The 13016-nt window shown below is 49.2% G+C and overlaps 1 protein-coding gene across 4 annotated transcripts in view; it reads right to left on the bottom strand.

Annotated features, from left to right (window-relative positions):
* Hr3 (Hormone receptor 3) overlaps window positions 1–13016 on the bottom strand; it is an 80047-nt gene that overhangs the window by 32418 nt on the left and 34613 nt on the right. Inside the window, exons 1-2 of one of the 4 annotated variants that reach the window (XM_043431647.1) lie at window positions 10575–11331; window positions 6504–6938 (exon numbers count right to left, since the gene is read on the bottom strand). The exons of the other annotated variants lie outside the window; for them this stretch is intronic. Of the exons in view, the coding sequence (XP_043287582.1) occupies window positions 6504–6627 (124 nt within the window). The 5' untranslated portion in view covers window positions 6628–6938; window positions 10575–11331. Of the gene's footprint in view, window positions 1–6503; window positions 6939–10574; window positions 11332–13016 lie in introns of those variants that run through there. 4 annotated transcript variants of the gene reach the window in all.

Below are 13016 nucleotides of genomic sequence, written 5' to 3'. Positions count from 1 at the left end.
TTTCGTCTGCCCACTGCGTATTCGCAATTTTTTTCATCTCCCCCCCCCCCCCATTTCACCCCCTTAAGGGTGTCGAAATTGGGTCGATTTTGACTTCCTAATTGAAGATATTATCACTCTAAATTAATGTCTGAGGCATTAATTCAACATTTTTTCAACCTATTTTTTGGCGATTGAAATTACGAGCCATGCATCAATTAAACGGGGATCCATCACTGGCTGAAACCCAAATTTCATTCGTCCCTGGCTAAAATACTGCGGTTTTTTTATGTCAAAACGCTTTAGAGAGCGCAATCGATCGAGAAAAAAGTGTTAATAAAGAGGCAGAAGGCTGTGACAGGAATGGGCTGAGCCAGGAAGAAACAAAATGCTAAAACAAGCAAATGTGAGGTGACGAGTCCTCACTACCAATTTCGTTCACTCTTTAACGTAATGCGGCTTAACTTCGTAAGAAGCGTTCATTCGTTATGTGGAAAGATAAAAGATTTTTTACACATGGTCTCTATAACTCCTGTGTGTTTTTCTTCATATTTAAACACATTTATCTGAGTAGCCAATAGAACGAACCCCTTAAAATTTGATATGGGTGTCGGCCGACTATCCATTTAAACTCTGTGAATTTCAAGACTTTCTTAAGAAAATCGTTTCGTGCATGAGCTACCTTAAAATCCCTCAAAACCTTTTTTTGACGGTTTACTCTCGTTTGCGTCGAGACAAAATTTTCTTGGTTCAGTGAGCAACCGAATGAAGCTGATAATGAGAAAAATTGATATAATTTAAATAATAATAATAATAATAAAGCAATTGAGTGATGACGATTGTCAATAATTTTTCCTAGTCCCATGGCCTGATGCAAAATAAGCTCAGAAATGAATTTCCTCCATTCGAATACTTCAATTTTTATAATGAGAATTCCATTTTTTGATTTTTTATTAAAAGTTTCATAAAAATTCAACGAGCACGTTTGTTGAGTTACAAAAAAATGAAAAAATCGTGGCACGTTGAAACGAATCGTCGCTCATTGTTGTTTCGAGGGATTGAAGGTGTTTCTGAGAGAATTCATGAGCTGCTGTCCGTCCTTAAAGAAAATTCGTATTTTCAGTAAGAATCTTGATGGTACCTTTCGTAACTGCAATTTTGATGCACATCGAAGTGCAATTTGTGTGTAAGAATGAAGAAAGCACTCGAACGCAAATTTTGAGTTGCAGGAAACAAAAAATTTTTTCATCCAAAGATCCAAGGATTGTGTTGAGATATGAAAAGATTTTTGGCGGGATTCGTGCGCCAGGATTTTACGGGGATCGGATTCGTTTGCCCAAATTTCCTTTGTTTTGTTCGAACTCCGCAAAGAATTTTTCAAAGACGAAAGATGAGCTTGGACGAGGCGCTCTCATTTTCTTTTCGTCGGCGTACGCGACGACGAGATCTCGCCTAACGTAACTAACATCGTGACGCAAATGCTTCTAAATGGATACGTCTAAATTAACGAACGGTGGTAATGAGCCAAGAAGGTAGCGCACGCACGCAAATGTACGCGTGTATGCACCGCGCGACGTAACGCTTTGTTTTGCTTTTTTTCCTCTGTTCTTTCCTTCCTACCCGCGAGCTAAGCTTTTCCCTCTCGCACGCTCTCTCCTTCTCGTTCTTTCTCGGGGAGGTCTCTAAACCCGATGGCCTACATACTCGATCGATGGGCCCTCCTTCGCCGGCATTGTTCGTACGCGAAGAGCTTCTTTCCAAACAGAACTAAAATATACTCGGAATCCTAAAACGAATATCGAGATAAATGAATGAAAAAAATCCCGATTACGATCGATTGAGTTTTAAAAAGAGGTTTCGTCAATGGTAAAGTTTTGGTTCCACCAGAATTTTGGCCCCTCTTGGTTCCTGAAATGAGACCCAAAAAATATCGAATTGGGACTCCAGACTTGGGGCTTGAGTCGACAAGTGCAGCTTAGAAGTCCCAACCGGGTTTTTTTTTGTACAAACTGAGTTTAAATCGACTTGAAGGGTCCTAATTGGGTCTGTGAGTCCCAATGTAGAACCTGTGACCAGTCGCATTGAATTCTCGAATGAAAAAAGTCCCATTGGGCCCTAATATGAATCTCGCTTATCCCCTTGACTCCCGAGTTCCAAATTGGGACTTTTGCTGACCCTTTAAGGTAGTTTTGCGCCTCGGCAAGCCCAAGATTGTGTTGTTTTCAAAGTAAATTGTATTTAAACAGAAATAATGGGGCTGTGGGACGTCTCTGCTCGCCCCTGACGCGGTTAGTGGGGCGTCCGGAAGTAGCGTGAGTTCCGTTTTCCCCGAGATATCGACATATCTTGCTTTAAGCGAGTCCTTGTGTGTTCCTTCTTGGTGTGTGTGTGTGTGTGTGTGTATGTGTGTGAAGAACGGAGTTTCATAAGTGAGAGAATGCGCCCGAAGAAAACGTCGTCGTCGTCGTCTTGTGTATGCGCGGGGTGAGGTCGGCCGGAAAGGGCTCCCACCGTCGGCGTGTGCATCTTCGCAATTTCAGAAACGAGCCTATCAGCTCTCACCCTCTCGCTTCTCCCCTCGTACTCGCAGCATCGAGCCAAACTCTCGCCACATGCATCAAAATATGTGGATTTCCGTGTCTGTGTGCGTGTTTGTATGTGTGTGCGTCTCTCTCTGTGTACTCGCTCTTCGCATCGATCTTCACTCGCTAGCACAGAGCAACGAGAGCTGCGACACACTCAGGAGCGCCAGAAACGCTCGCTGGCTCTTCTCAACGAGGACTCTCGTCCACATTAAAATCCGAGCGCGCATATTCACATTAAAGAAAAAAAACTGCGGACCGAGCAAAAATTTCATTTTTTTCAGTTTTCTGCTCAAAAAATTTGTCAATTTGATTCAGTGGCCGAAAACCTTCTTCGAACTGGCGAGGTGATTCTGGTCGAAAACCGAAACATTTTTCCTCACTTTTTTGTTAAGTCGTCCAAGTAACGAATTTCCTCGAGCCTCGCGTTCCGAATCATTTTTTGGCTTCTCATCCAGCGATACAGGTAAGAATTTCAGTTAAAGTGTACTCTAACAACGTTCGATCTAAGAGCTTCGATCTAATAAAAATTTTATTGTTCAGGTCGTTTTGGGCGAACTGGCCACTAGGAAAATTTTATTCACACAATTCTGTCGATGTAATGAACAAAAAAAGTGAATAAACCAAATAAATATTTATTTCCAAAGCCCTTTCCATCCCTCCTGAAGAGAAACAACGAAGAGCTTGAAAAAGAAATTCTCATCCTTTCGTCGCCCTTTCCCGGGTCACCGCAGCTTGAGTCAAGCTGAGTGCATTCCTTTCTTCAACCCCATTCCATTTCCATGTTGCCCAATCGTTTGGATCTTTTGATTGAGGGGCGAAAATTCCGGTTAGTATAAAAAGGAATTCCCAGTAATTTCCACCTTCTTCAAGGGTTCGAGACCGAATTCGATGATAAGTTAGTTTGATAAGAATGCTTCCAAGTCACCGTACGAGTTTAAGGGGGTCGTAGCGACAATAGCGGCGCACGTAGGGAGGTGCTTTTAGGTTCTCGTGAATGGAAGGAATTGGTGAATGGTTTCCGGCCGCGCGCACGGGGTCACGTGACCCCGTACGCGACGGAAAGCGTTTCGTTAGTATCGCGTGGGCGTGAGGAGGCCGCGCACGAGGGCAAAATTGTCGAGGGAAACCCTTTGTAAGTGTGAGCCGTACTTTAATTGAATATTGTTGGCAAGTGCGGGTGCGCGGGAAGCGTTAAATCCACGGTCAAAGGGAGTCGAAGCCGCGTGAGTTGCGGTCGCGGTGTGAGGTTAAGGGGGCGGGTCGATGAGATCGATTTTTAATTTCCTTATTCGTGGAGACCGCGCGGGTTCGGACATTTGCGGTGGTTTAGAATCGGCGTTGAAGGGGAGAGGCTGCCGTTAATTAAGGCGTTTCACCCGACCGGCTGCGGGGAAGCTTCGAAATAATTTTCCCACTGCAGGGAGCTTGCACAGGAATGCAGCGGCGAGTTTGTCGCTCGTTCGCGCTTACAAATTCCGTGCAGATCGTGCCCCCACCGCCGCGCGATGCACTCTCCCTACGCGAGATGCTGTTTTCTGCAGACGTTTCGTGCCTCGGGATCGATATTCAAGCTCATGCTTGCACCCCGCGAGCCCTTCCGACGACGTATTTTCCTACGCGTACAAATTAATCGAAGGGAGTGGCTTTTCCAAGCGGCGAATTCGGAAATCCTGAGTCTCCGATGAAGCCCAAAGCGTCGGCCTTCCGTTCAGAACTTTTCTCGGGTTTTCGTGTCCCTAGATATTAAGCACTAAAGTCCAAACGCTGGAACGCCACACACAAAGGGCGATCTCGCTCCCTGCTGTGCGGTCGACTCATATTGATGTCTCGACGACGACGATGACGACGACGACGATGTCCCCGGCGACACACGAGGCTTTACTTCGCCAGTTGCACACGTTCTATCGATCTACAGAGAGAGAAAGAGAGGCAGAGACAGAGAGAAGCTGATGCAAGCCAGACCGAGAGAAACCCACGCTATAGCGTGCCTTTTCCCTTCCCCTCGCCCTTCCCACATTGACGTTCAACCACCCACCCCTCCTCCAGCACCCTCACTATGGAATGAAGGAGGAAGCAGGCAAGAGAGAGAGAGAGAGAGAGAGAGTTTTAGCCTACGCCTCCCCCCCCCCCAGTCCGAAGTGCAAACCACCCTTCGAAGCTTCCTACCCTGCAGCACCCTTCCTCGCATATCTACACGGTCTTTGTCGACTCTCTTGCCTCTTGCCTCTCCCCTCGGCCGTCAAGACTTTTCAACCCTCTCTCGATCTTCATCCAACCCCGACGAAACCATTCTCTTCAACGTTCCCCTCTCTTCTCTCTCTCTCTCTCTCGAGCAGCCTTCGTGGAAATATCACGCGTATAGATGAAAATGCCTCGAAAAATGCCCGGAGCTTTAATCCTGCTCGAACCTTTCCATCTCCTCGCTCGAGTTCCTCACCGGAATGATGGATTTTCTCAGTCTTCGAAATTCTCCGACAGCTTCGCACACCGAAGCGCAGCAGGTTTTAACTTAATTAACGCGGCGCAAATTGCCGCTTTTTTAATAATCGCGATCGAAGCTACAGCGGAGCTTTGTCGCTTCGGACTCGTTCGAGGCTCTTTGTCGGGGCGTCAAGCTTTGAGTAACTTTTTTAAAGGACGAAATCCAACATTTGAATCCTGGCAGGATTCAAATTTGCAGGGAAAGCCCGAAGAACGGCTCCGCGGGGACGCTGAACGCGATCCGCAGCAGATCCGATTCCGACGAGCAACGTCGCGAGCGGCACGAAGCCGATAATTAAACTGTCAGTCGCCGTTAGCGTCAGGAGCAGCCTGATCGGCAATTCCTGCTGCGCAATTTCCGGCGGAGTTTGCGAAACCGCGAGGCGAGACGGGAGTGGAATCACTCGGACTTCCCTCCGGCTCCGCGCGTCGACGGCGTTTCAATTTTCGCCCATTTCGCGCCATCTTTTTTCGACTCGAAATGCCGAGATTCTCGAGGCCCGTCGCCGTCGCATCGTATTCTGGCTTTTGTCGCGGGTGAAAGCGCGATTTTATATGCACCGCTGAGGCAACATCGCAGCAAAAGCAGAGTTCATTGGAACCGTAAATTTTGGCTCGGGAGCGCGAACCCCTCGAATTGTGGCAACCGCGACGGAGACCGAAAGAGCGAATTCGCGGCGCCAAAGGCGAAGAAAATTCTTACGAAATTCGACGCAGCAGCAGCGCCGCGCGATATTCACATCGAAAAATCGCCACCGCGAACGCTCGTAATCCCGGAAAAAAAAAAAACCCCGAAATCTGAAGGCTCCCACATTCCGTAAAAACTCGAGTCAAAAACGAATTTTTACTCGCGCCAATCATCCGGAATCTCGCCATCCCCTTCCTCGTGCTAAAACTCACGGAAAACATTTTCACTGTGAAATTTGCAGGATGCGCGCGCGAATCGTCAACCGGTTCAGTGGGCTCTGAACCCAGCACGGTTCTCGTGCCAACTCTGCTTCGTTGTTGCTCGTTCCAGCTCTCTTGGGATTCGCTATTTTCCAGATTTTCGTATTTTCAAAATTTTCTCATTTTTAATGTTTCAGTTATTGGTTATTTTGATTTTTCCATTATTTATAATTCAAATTATTCAATTTTTATTTAAATTTTAAATTCTTTCGCATTTATAATATTTCAATTCGATATAATATTTCAATTTTTTTGAGATCCAGTCGTTAAATACTTTAATTTCTGGGTACTCCAATTCTTCAATTATTCCATTCTCCACGTTTCAATGCTCGAATTCGTAAAATTATAATCCGCAATCCATCAGTTTTTTATTTATGAATATTAAAGTGTTAAAAATAAAAATGTTTATTTGAAAAAATAGAAAATTATTCGAACTTTGCCTAATGAAATTCTCGATACTCTCTCGCAAGCCGTGATCGAAAAATCTCGTCGTTTCGCACAAATGTTTACCTTTGATGCTGCCCGAGGAGGTGTGAGGCGTTTGTGGCGTGTGTGAGGTCAGTGGTAGCGGGGATCCGGAGGAGTTCGCGGAGTGTTCCAGCTTGGAACTCACCGCGCTCCACATTTCGAACATGTTGAACGCCGTGATGACGTTCGTACTTTTCTCCTGTTAGGTTCCTGCGGGAGCAGCATGCACCTTATCCGCCTGCGTCCGTCGTCGAACATAAATAAAGTGAAACGAAACGATTTGGAGTCCGGGTGACGAGCGATTGGGTGGAGCGACACCGGAACATTTGCCAGTCGTTGTGGCGCCCGGTGCGAAGCCTCCTCGGCGTTGTTTTGTTCTCTCTCTTATTCTCTCGATTTAATTGCGCAACGCTTTCGATCTTTCGTCCACTAGGCGATTTCTGCGTTATCCGACGTTCACCGTACTTCTGGGTGGACCTGAAATTGACGTTTCCCCTTAAAAAAGTCACCCGGGAAGCTCCTCGTTCGCCATTATCGCTCGGCCCCATTTCCCTGTGTCCGCGTTACGATTTTTCCCGACGGAATTTTATCGGAAGGAAGATCGGGATGGCGGCGGGCACGCAGCGGCTCCGAAAGTTATCGAGGGCCGAAAAAAATGAGCGAAAATCGAGTCAAATCGCGAGCCATTTTCCTAAACCTTTTTCTCCCGCGTTTGAAGGTTTTTCGCGAGCAAGAAATACCTCAATGTGTGGGCTCTCGCGAGGGAGAGCGCGGAGGAGTGGGGGGCTGCGGCGAGAGTGCAAATCGCGCGGGCGAGGGGAAATAAAAAGTGGAGCGACCAAGAGCCTGCGGCGTTTTTTCGAGTGTGTGATCCGCCGTTCCCCGAGAGCGTATCGCGCGCGGGGCCCACTCGAGATTCTCGTTTACGACTCTCCCTCTCGTCGCAAGGTGCTCGAAAGATTTTCTCAGACTTGAAAAGTCCTTAATCGCAGCAATTTTTTTTGGAGAATCGAGGGGAAAAAAAAACAACAACAACAAAAAAAAAACATTTGTCGGAGCCTCGATTGCTCGCGACAAAATTCCGTGTGTTTTCAATTGTCATTTCTCCTTCATTTCCCTTCCAATCGAATCGCAGACTCTTGCATTTTATAATCGAATTCATTCCTCGTGAGCGAACGACGTCGCGCGCGTTTTGAGAGCAAAGCATAGCCCCGAGCTACGACTCGAGCCTGTTCGCGTGCGAGCCGCGCTCAGCAACGCGCGATCGTCGTCGTTCTCGAGTCCGCGATGTTACAACCATTTCGAGAGTGAAAAAAATCCGTCGAGATCCAAAGGATCGGCGATGGAAGGACAAACTCGGACGTGCGATTGTCGCTGCTCTCGGAGTCGTTTTTTTCGTGAGTCGAGGATCACGAAAATTGAACAGCTCCCTGTCGTTTGTGGCGAATTCTGTGAGAACGGTTGGAGATAGCGTAGAAAGTAATAGGACCGATATTGTAGGGAATTAAATTTCCTACAAAAAAGTCCGAATCAACATTTTTCTATCTCCGATAGTTTGTTCCTGAGAGCGCTTCGAATTTCCTTGAAAGCAGCGAAACGTTCGCAAGTTTTTTCGCCGGCGTTTCGCCACCGCGAATACCGCTTTCGGGTGGTTGCTCCTCTTTAAAGGCCGCAGTAGTATAGCTACGACAGCGTTGCAAGCTCGCGAAAGCCTGTCGCGAGACGCGCGCGGGGGGAACTGCGCTCGGCTATCGAGCGAGCCTGCTCCGAGAGCAGCACGGAAAAGGGAGAAGCGAGAGGAAGCGCGCTGGAGTTCGCATCGAGCGAGAGTTCGTTGAAAACTCTTCTACGGTTGAAACAGCCTGCTGGATCCTCACCATTCGAGGGGAGCTGCATCGTTTCTTCGCTTTTTTTATCCACCAATTCTTTGTCCCATTCTAAAATCTTTCATTTCCAATGACGTGCAATTTCTAAATACGCGGATCGATCAAATTGCCAAAATTCGCGCGCAAAATGACTGCAAAACATCCCCCCCCCCCCCCCCGCCACGTGGTTTTCTGTTTTTTATTTTTCATTTTTTCTCAATATTTTCAAAAAGACTTAACTTTTTCTTTCAATCTCTAATAACGAAATAAAAAATTATTTATTCGCCATTTTTTTGTTGGCGAAATAATTCATTTTTCAGTTATTTATGGAAAAAATTGGTAGCAATTTTGTTTGATATTTGTTTAAAACGATTTTTCGTTTGATTTTTTGATTTTTCATGGGAAATGAATTTTTTTTTTTGGACACATTTTCTGATGACATCATGAAGAATGCATTCCTCGTGAATATTCGACGAGAAAATGTGAGAAAAAGGGTCTCGAAGCTGATGAAGTTTCGAGTCGCTTAGCTTTCGCGTATTCGAAGGATTGTTTTGAAAAAAAGAGGGTCCACGGAGGGTGAAAAGCTTCGAAAAGTGGAGTATAACGTCGAGTGTAAATTCATCGCGGCAAGGGGGAGGGGTTCAGTCGGCGGTGTTGCACGTACGGACGACCCAGTTTAAAGTGGAGAGAATCGTGTTGTTTTCGAGGCAATTTCGGTTGGGCTCGCGCGAGCGGCACCTCGTGGCGAATGATTTTGCAGCGAGCGGGTAAAGCGGGTAAATAATAGGATGAAAATAGTGCGAGTTTAGTGCGATTTTTTAGCATTTACGAATTCGCATTGAATCGCGAAAAATATAAAAATTAGTAGGCTTTTGCCAACACAAAGCCGAGGGAGTTTAGAGAAAATTAGGAACTCGCGGATCCGTAAATAGGTGAGAATTCGAGGCGGCAAAATGTGGCCATCTGCCCGAGATCCGGAGGAATCGAATCGACGCTCGAGTGCGGCCGGGACGAGAAGGGGGATCGTGATTGCGAGAGCGCGGAAGCGCAACGCCGGCGATTCTCGTGCATCGCGGTACTCTCGCACTGCTCCGCGAGCGCGCTCGGTCCCCCCGCGCTTCGCGGTGGTTCGGATCGCGCGCGCAGTTGTCGCGTATGAATTATTTTCGCCGTGGGGGCATCGCATCTTATTTAGGTCGTGTACACGTACTGGCTTTCCTCGCGGCGTCGACACATCGCCCGCTCAGCGAGCCGCTGGTGCTGAGCGCGCGCTCGCTGCGATAGCGCGGCTCGTGTTTGCCTCGAGTTTAGCGAGGAGGAGCAGCAGGAGGCGGCAAATTTTCTAGCAGATTCGCAGCGTTCTTCTCGGATCACGGAAATAACTGGAGGCGAGGAGCGAGCCGGTGTGCGCGAGCGTCCACCCTCGAGCGGTCCGTCTCGCTCGCTCGCTCGCTCCGCGGAGCTTCAACCCTCGCTTTTGCTTGGCGGACTTTCTGGCGGAGAGTGCGACGGAGAAAGAGAGACGCTGCGATCGATCCGCCGGGAAAATATGTGCCAGCGGAGTCTCTCGTAGTGCCTTAACGCTCCCTCGGTTTGCGACGTGACACGTCGCCCGCGAGGATAAAAACAAGGGGAAATTTCGCTGGCGGAGATTCGACGATCGGTCCGAAGTCGAGGAGGAATTCCGACTCCGAAGAGACCGAAAATCGGCAAATTCGGATCCCCGCTTTCGGAAGTCTCGGGACGAGGACGACTCGGGGCAGCGAATCCTCGTGGGTTTTTTATCGATCGGACTCCCCGGTTGAGAACCCGCATTTTCTCGTTCACGTGCGTCGCGTATGCGCGCTCGCGCGCGCTCGCCTCGCTTATTCTGATGCGAGGGAGCCCGCGAGAGGGAAAGAGAGAAATCGAGCGAGCGAATAGGGCGCGCGATGTGTTTTTCTAGCGCGCTTTGAATGCACGAGGATAACGCCGAGTCTGCGTGGCTCGCGGGGCGCGGGTTCGGGCTCGCGGTTCTTTCGGATCGCCGAAAAGCTCCGAAGGGAGTCGCGCTTCGTTGGCGTCACGCCGGGAAAATCGGTAGGGAAAATCGGCAAGTTCCCGGTTGTTTCGGCGCGCGCGTTGGGCTTTCTCGATTTCGGGAAACGCGGAGCGAGGAAAGTGGCGCCGAGCGAGTGGCCCGCGAGCAGGACGTTTTTCCACGATCTTCCATCCGATTTCCGCCTCCTCAAGGCGATCGGAGACCAACCATAATTTCCACTGTCTTCGTCGATTCGCCGAGTTTCGCGGCACTCCGAAGGACGTCACCCTTAATAGCACTTTCCGAATCGGCAGGCCCACTCGGGACCGATCACGCGAGCGTGATTCCGCGCGCACTGTGCACACACTCCGGCGTTGAGATCCGCAATGATCCTCGGTATGCCACGAATCACCGAGCGAGGCGCGATCTCCCTGGTCTCAGGAGATCGAAAAAAAACACCACCTTAAAGATAAACCTCGTAGGAGGCCACGCGGTGGGATTGTCGCAGCAATTTAATCGCGTTTCGTGATCCAGTCACGTAAAACTGGCCGATTGCTGGGCCTTATCCGCCCGGGACACTGAAAACCGTGAACTCACAATCGCTCTCATAATCACCGACCAAACAAGCGACTAAAACGTGCACCAAGAATTCACAAATTCCGCACTTTCCACAACCTCACAAAATCCTCGACGATGATCACGTTAATCCAGAGTCTCCTTGCGAGCTATAAAAATCGGTACCGCCACGGGGCGATCGCGATCGTCAGGGGGCCCCCTTAAGTGGTCCCCGAGCTGCCTCGTTCCCGGAAAGCCCGCGCCGTCGCCAGGGGGTAGTTTATCAGAAAGGGAAAACGAGGAGCGGGCTTTGGGCCTTAAAAATCGGTTTCCGCGAGGCCTCCGAATCCGTCGTCCTCTGCGGGACACACGCGTGCACAGACCGGCCGCGTAACTCGTTCGTACCGTACTGGGGGCTAGAGAGGTAGCCGAGGGAGCGAACTCGTGCTCGACACGGTGCGGGGGTTCTTGCGCGACGCTCGCTCTGGCTTGACTGGTGCGCGCCGCGCAACACCACGGAGCCCCACCATCGCCGTCCATTTTCCCGAGAGCAGCGCGGCGTGGCCCGCCGCTCCTCGCCCTGCTCTCCGTCCAACATAGACACTCGCCCCTCTTTCCTCCTTCGAGTGTATCTTGTTCTGTTGGACGTAAAAATCGGTTGGAGGGGGCCAGGAGGGGAGCGTGCAGGAGGATGGAGTGAGAGTGAGTTGCGCTCTGTACGTAGGAGCCTCCGATTAGTGAGTGTCTTTCGAAGGTGCTCGCCGATTTGGAGGGAGAGAAAAAAAGTATAAAAAAATCGAGTCGGAGACGATTTTTCGAGCCCCCGGAACGGGGGCGGGGGCTCCGAGAGGGTTTCAAGGGGCCGGGAGGAGTGAGTCTGTGACTTGGGGTAGGTCCGGAGGGAGGGAAACCTCCTCCGGAGGTTTCTCTTCGATGGAGAAAAAAGGGGGCGACAGACACTCGCTCAGGTCTGGTGGGGGAGCGTCCAGGGGAGGAAAGTCGGGTGCTTGAATGGAGCATGGCGTATATACGAGTTGGGGAGTCAGCTCTCTGCTCCAGAGACACCATGACACACCGCCGAGGAGCCCGGACCTGTGGCGACGCGTTTAAACCACCCCCGCTACGCTGGCCAGCTACCCTCGAGGATCTTCATTCACGAGAATTTCGAACGCTCCTACGGCGGGGGCGGAAGTGCTGGAGGGGGGTGAAAAACTCTTCGCGACCCCCTCGTCGCGGGGAGGACAGCTACGGTGGCTCACTCCCGATCGCACACGGCTCGAACCAACCCTTCGTCGCCTCAATCGTGAATTATGACTGGGATCGAGCCTGGCAAAAGGATGGGAATATTGTTCGCAACGCTGGAGAGGATTCTTGCGAGTTTTTCTCCAATTCACAAACCCCTCGGTCCGCACTGTTTCGGGCTTATGTGACCAGAGGCCGGTCCGCACTTGGCTTGTTTATGGTACCCTCCACCAAGCGGTTTCCACGCACATTTTTCTACCCCGGACTCTCCCTCGCTATCGAAACACCCAGTTTTATTGGCCTCTCACTTTCTCGCTCTGGCGCTCTCTCTCTCTCTCTCTCTCTCTCTCTCGCTGCTTTCCCTAACGATTCACTCCGCAGAGCCTGGTGGCTGCTCGGGCCAGAGGTTTTCAGTGGGCTTCGAACTCTCGTGCAAATCAAATTTCGTGCCAATGCGAGCAGCGACTAGATTTTTCGAGTTTTCCCCGATCCTCAATTATTTTTGACAAGCTCTACGATATTTAGATTTTCTTTTCTTTTCATATACAAAGACGAAAATTCGTTCAGCTGAGCAATGCTTCGTTATTCAAGTAAACAAAAATTACAACTTTTTTTTTCCATTTTCATATATTTTCCTTCCACGTGAACCTATAAAAATCGGTTGAAATTGCGAAATTCTATATTTTTAGGGAGCTTGAAAAAAATGTTTCCAAAAAAGACGAAACCAGCGTCCTGTAAATATAGAACTTCGCAATTTTTTCAGGCTTCCAGAGGCTCCTATGGAAGGAAAACAAACGAAGATGGACCCATCCTTAAATTAAATATTCACATAATTTGATGTAATCAAACACGAAATTTAATAAAATAATTCGA

Source organism: Venturia canescens, chromosome 11, assembly GCF_019457755.1.
Source record: "Venturia canescens isolate UGA chromosome 11, ASM1945775v1, whole genome shotgun sequence".
Taxonomy (NCBI): Eukaryota; Metazoa; Arthropoda; class Insecta; order Hymenoptera; family Ichneumonidae; genus Venturia; species Venturia canescens.
Note: the sequence above shows the minus strand (reverse complement) of the source record. Positions and strands in the feature narration are given on the sequence as shown.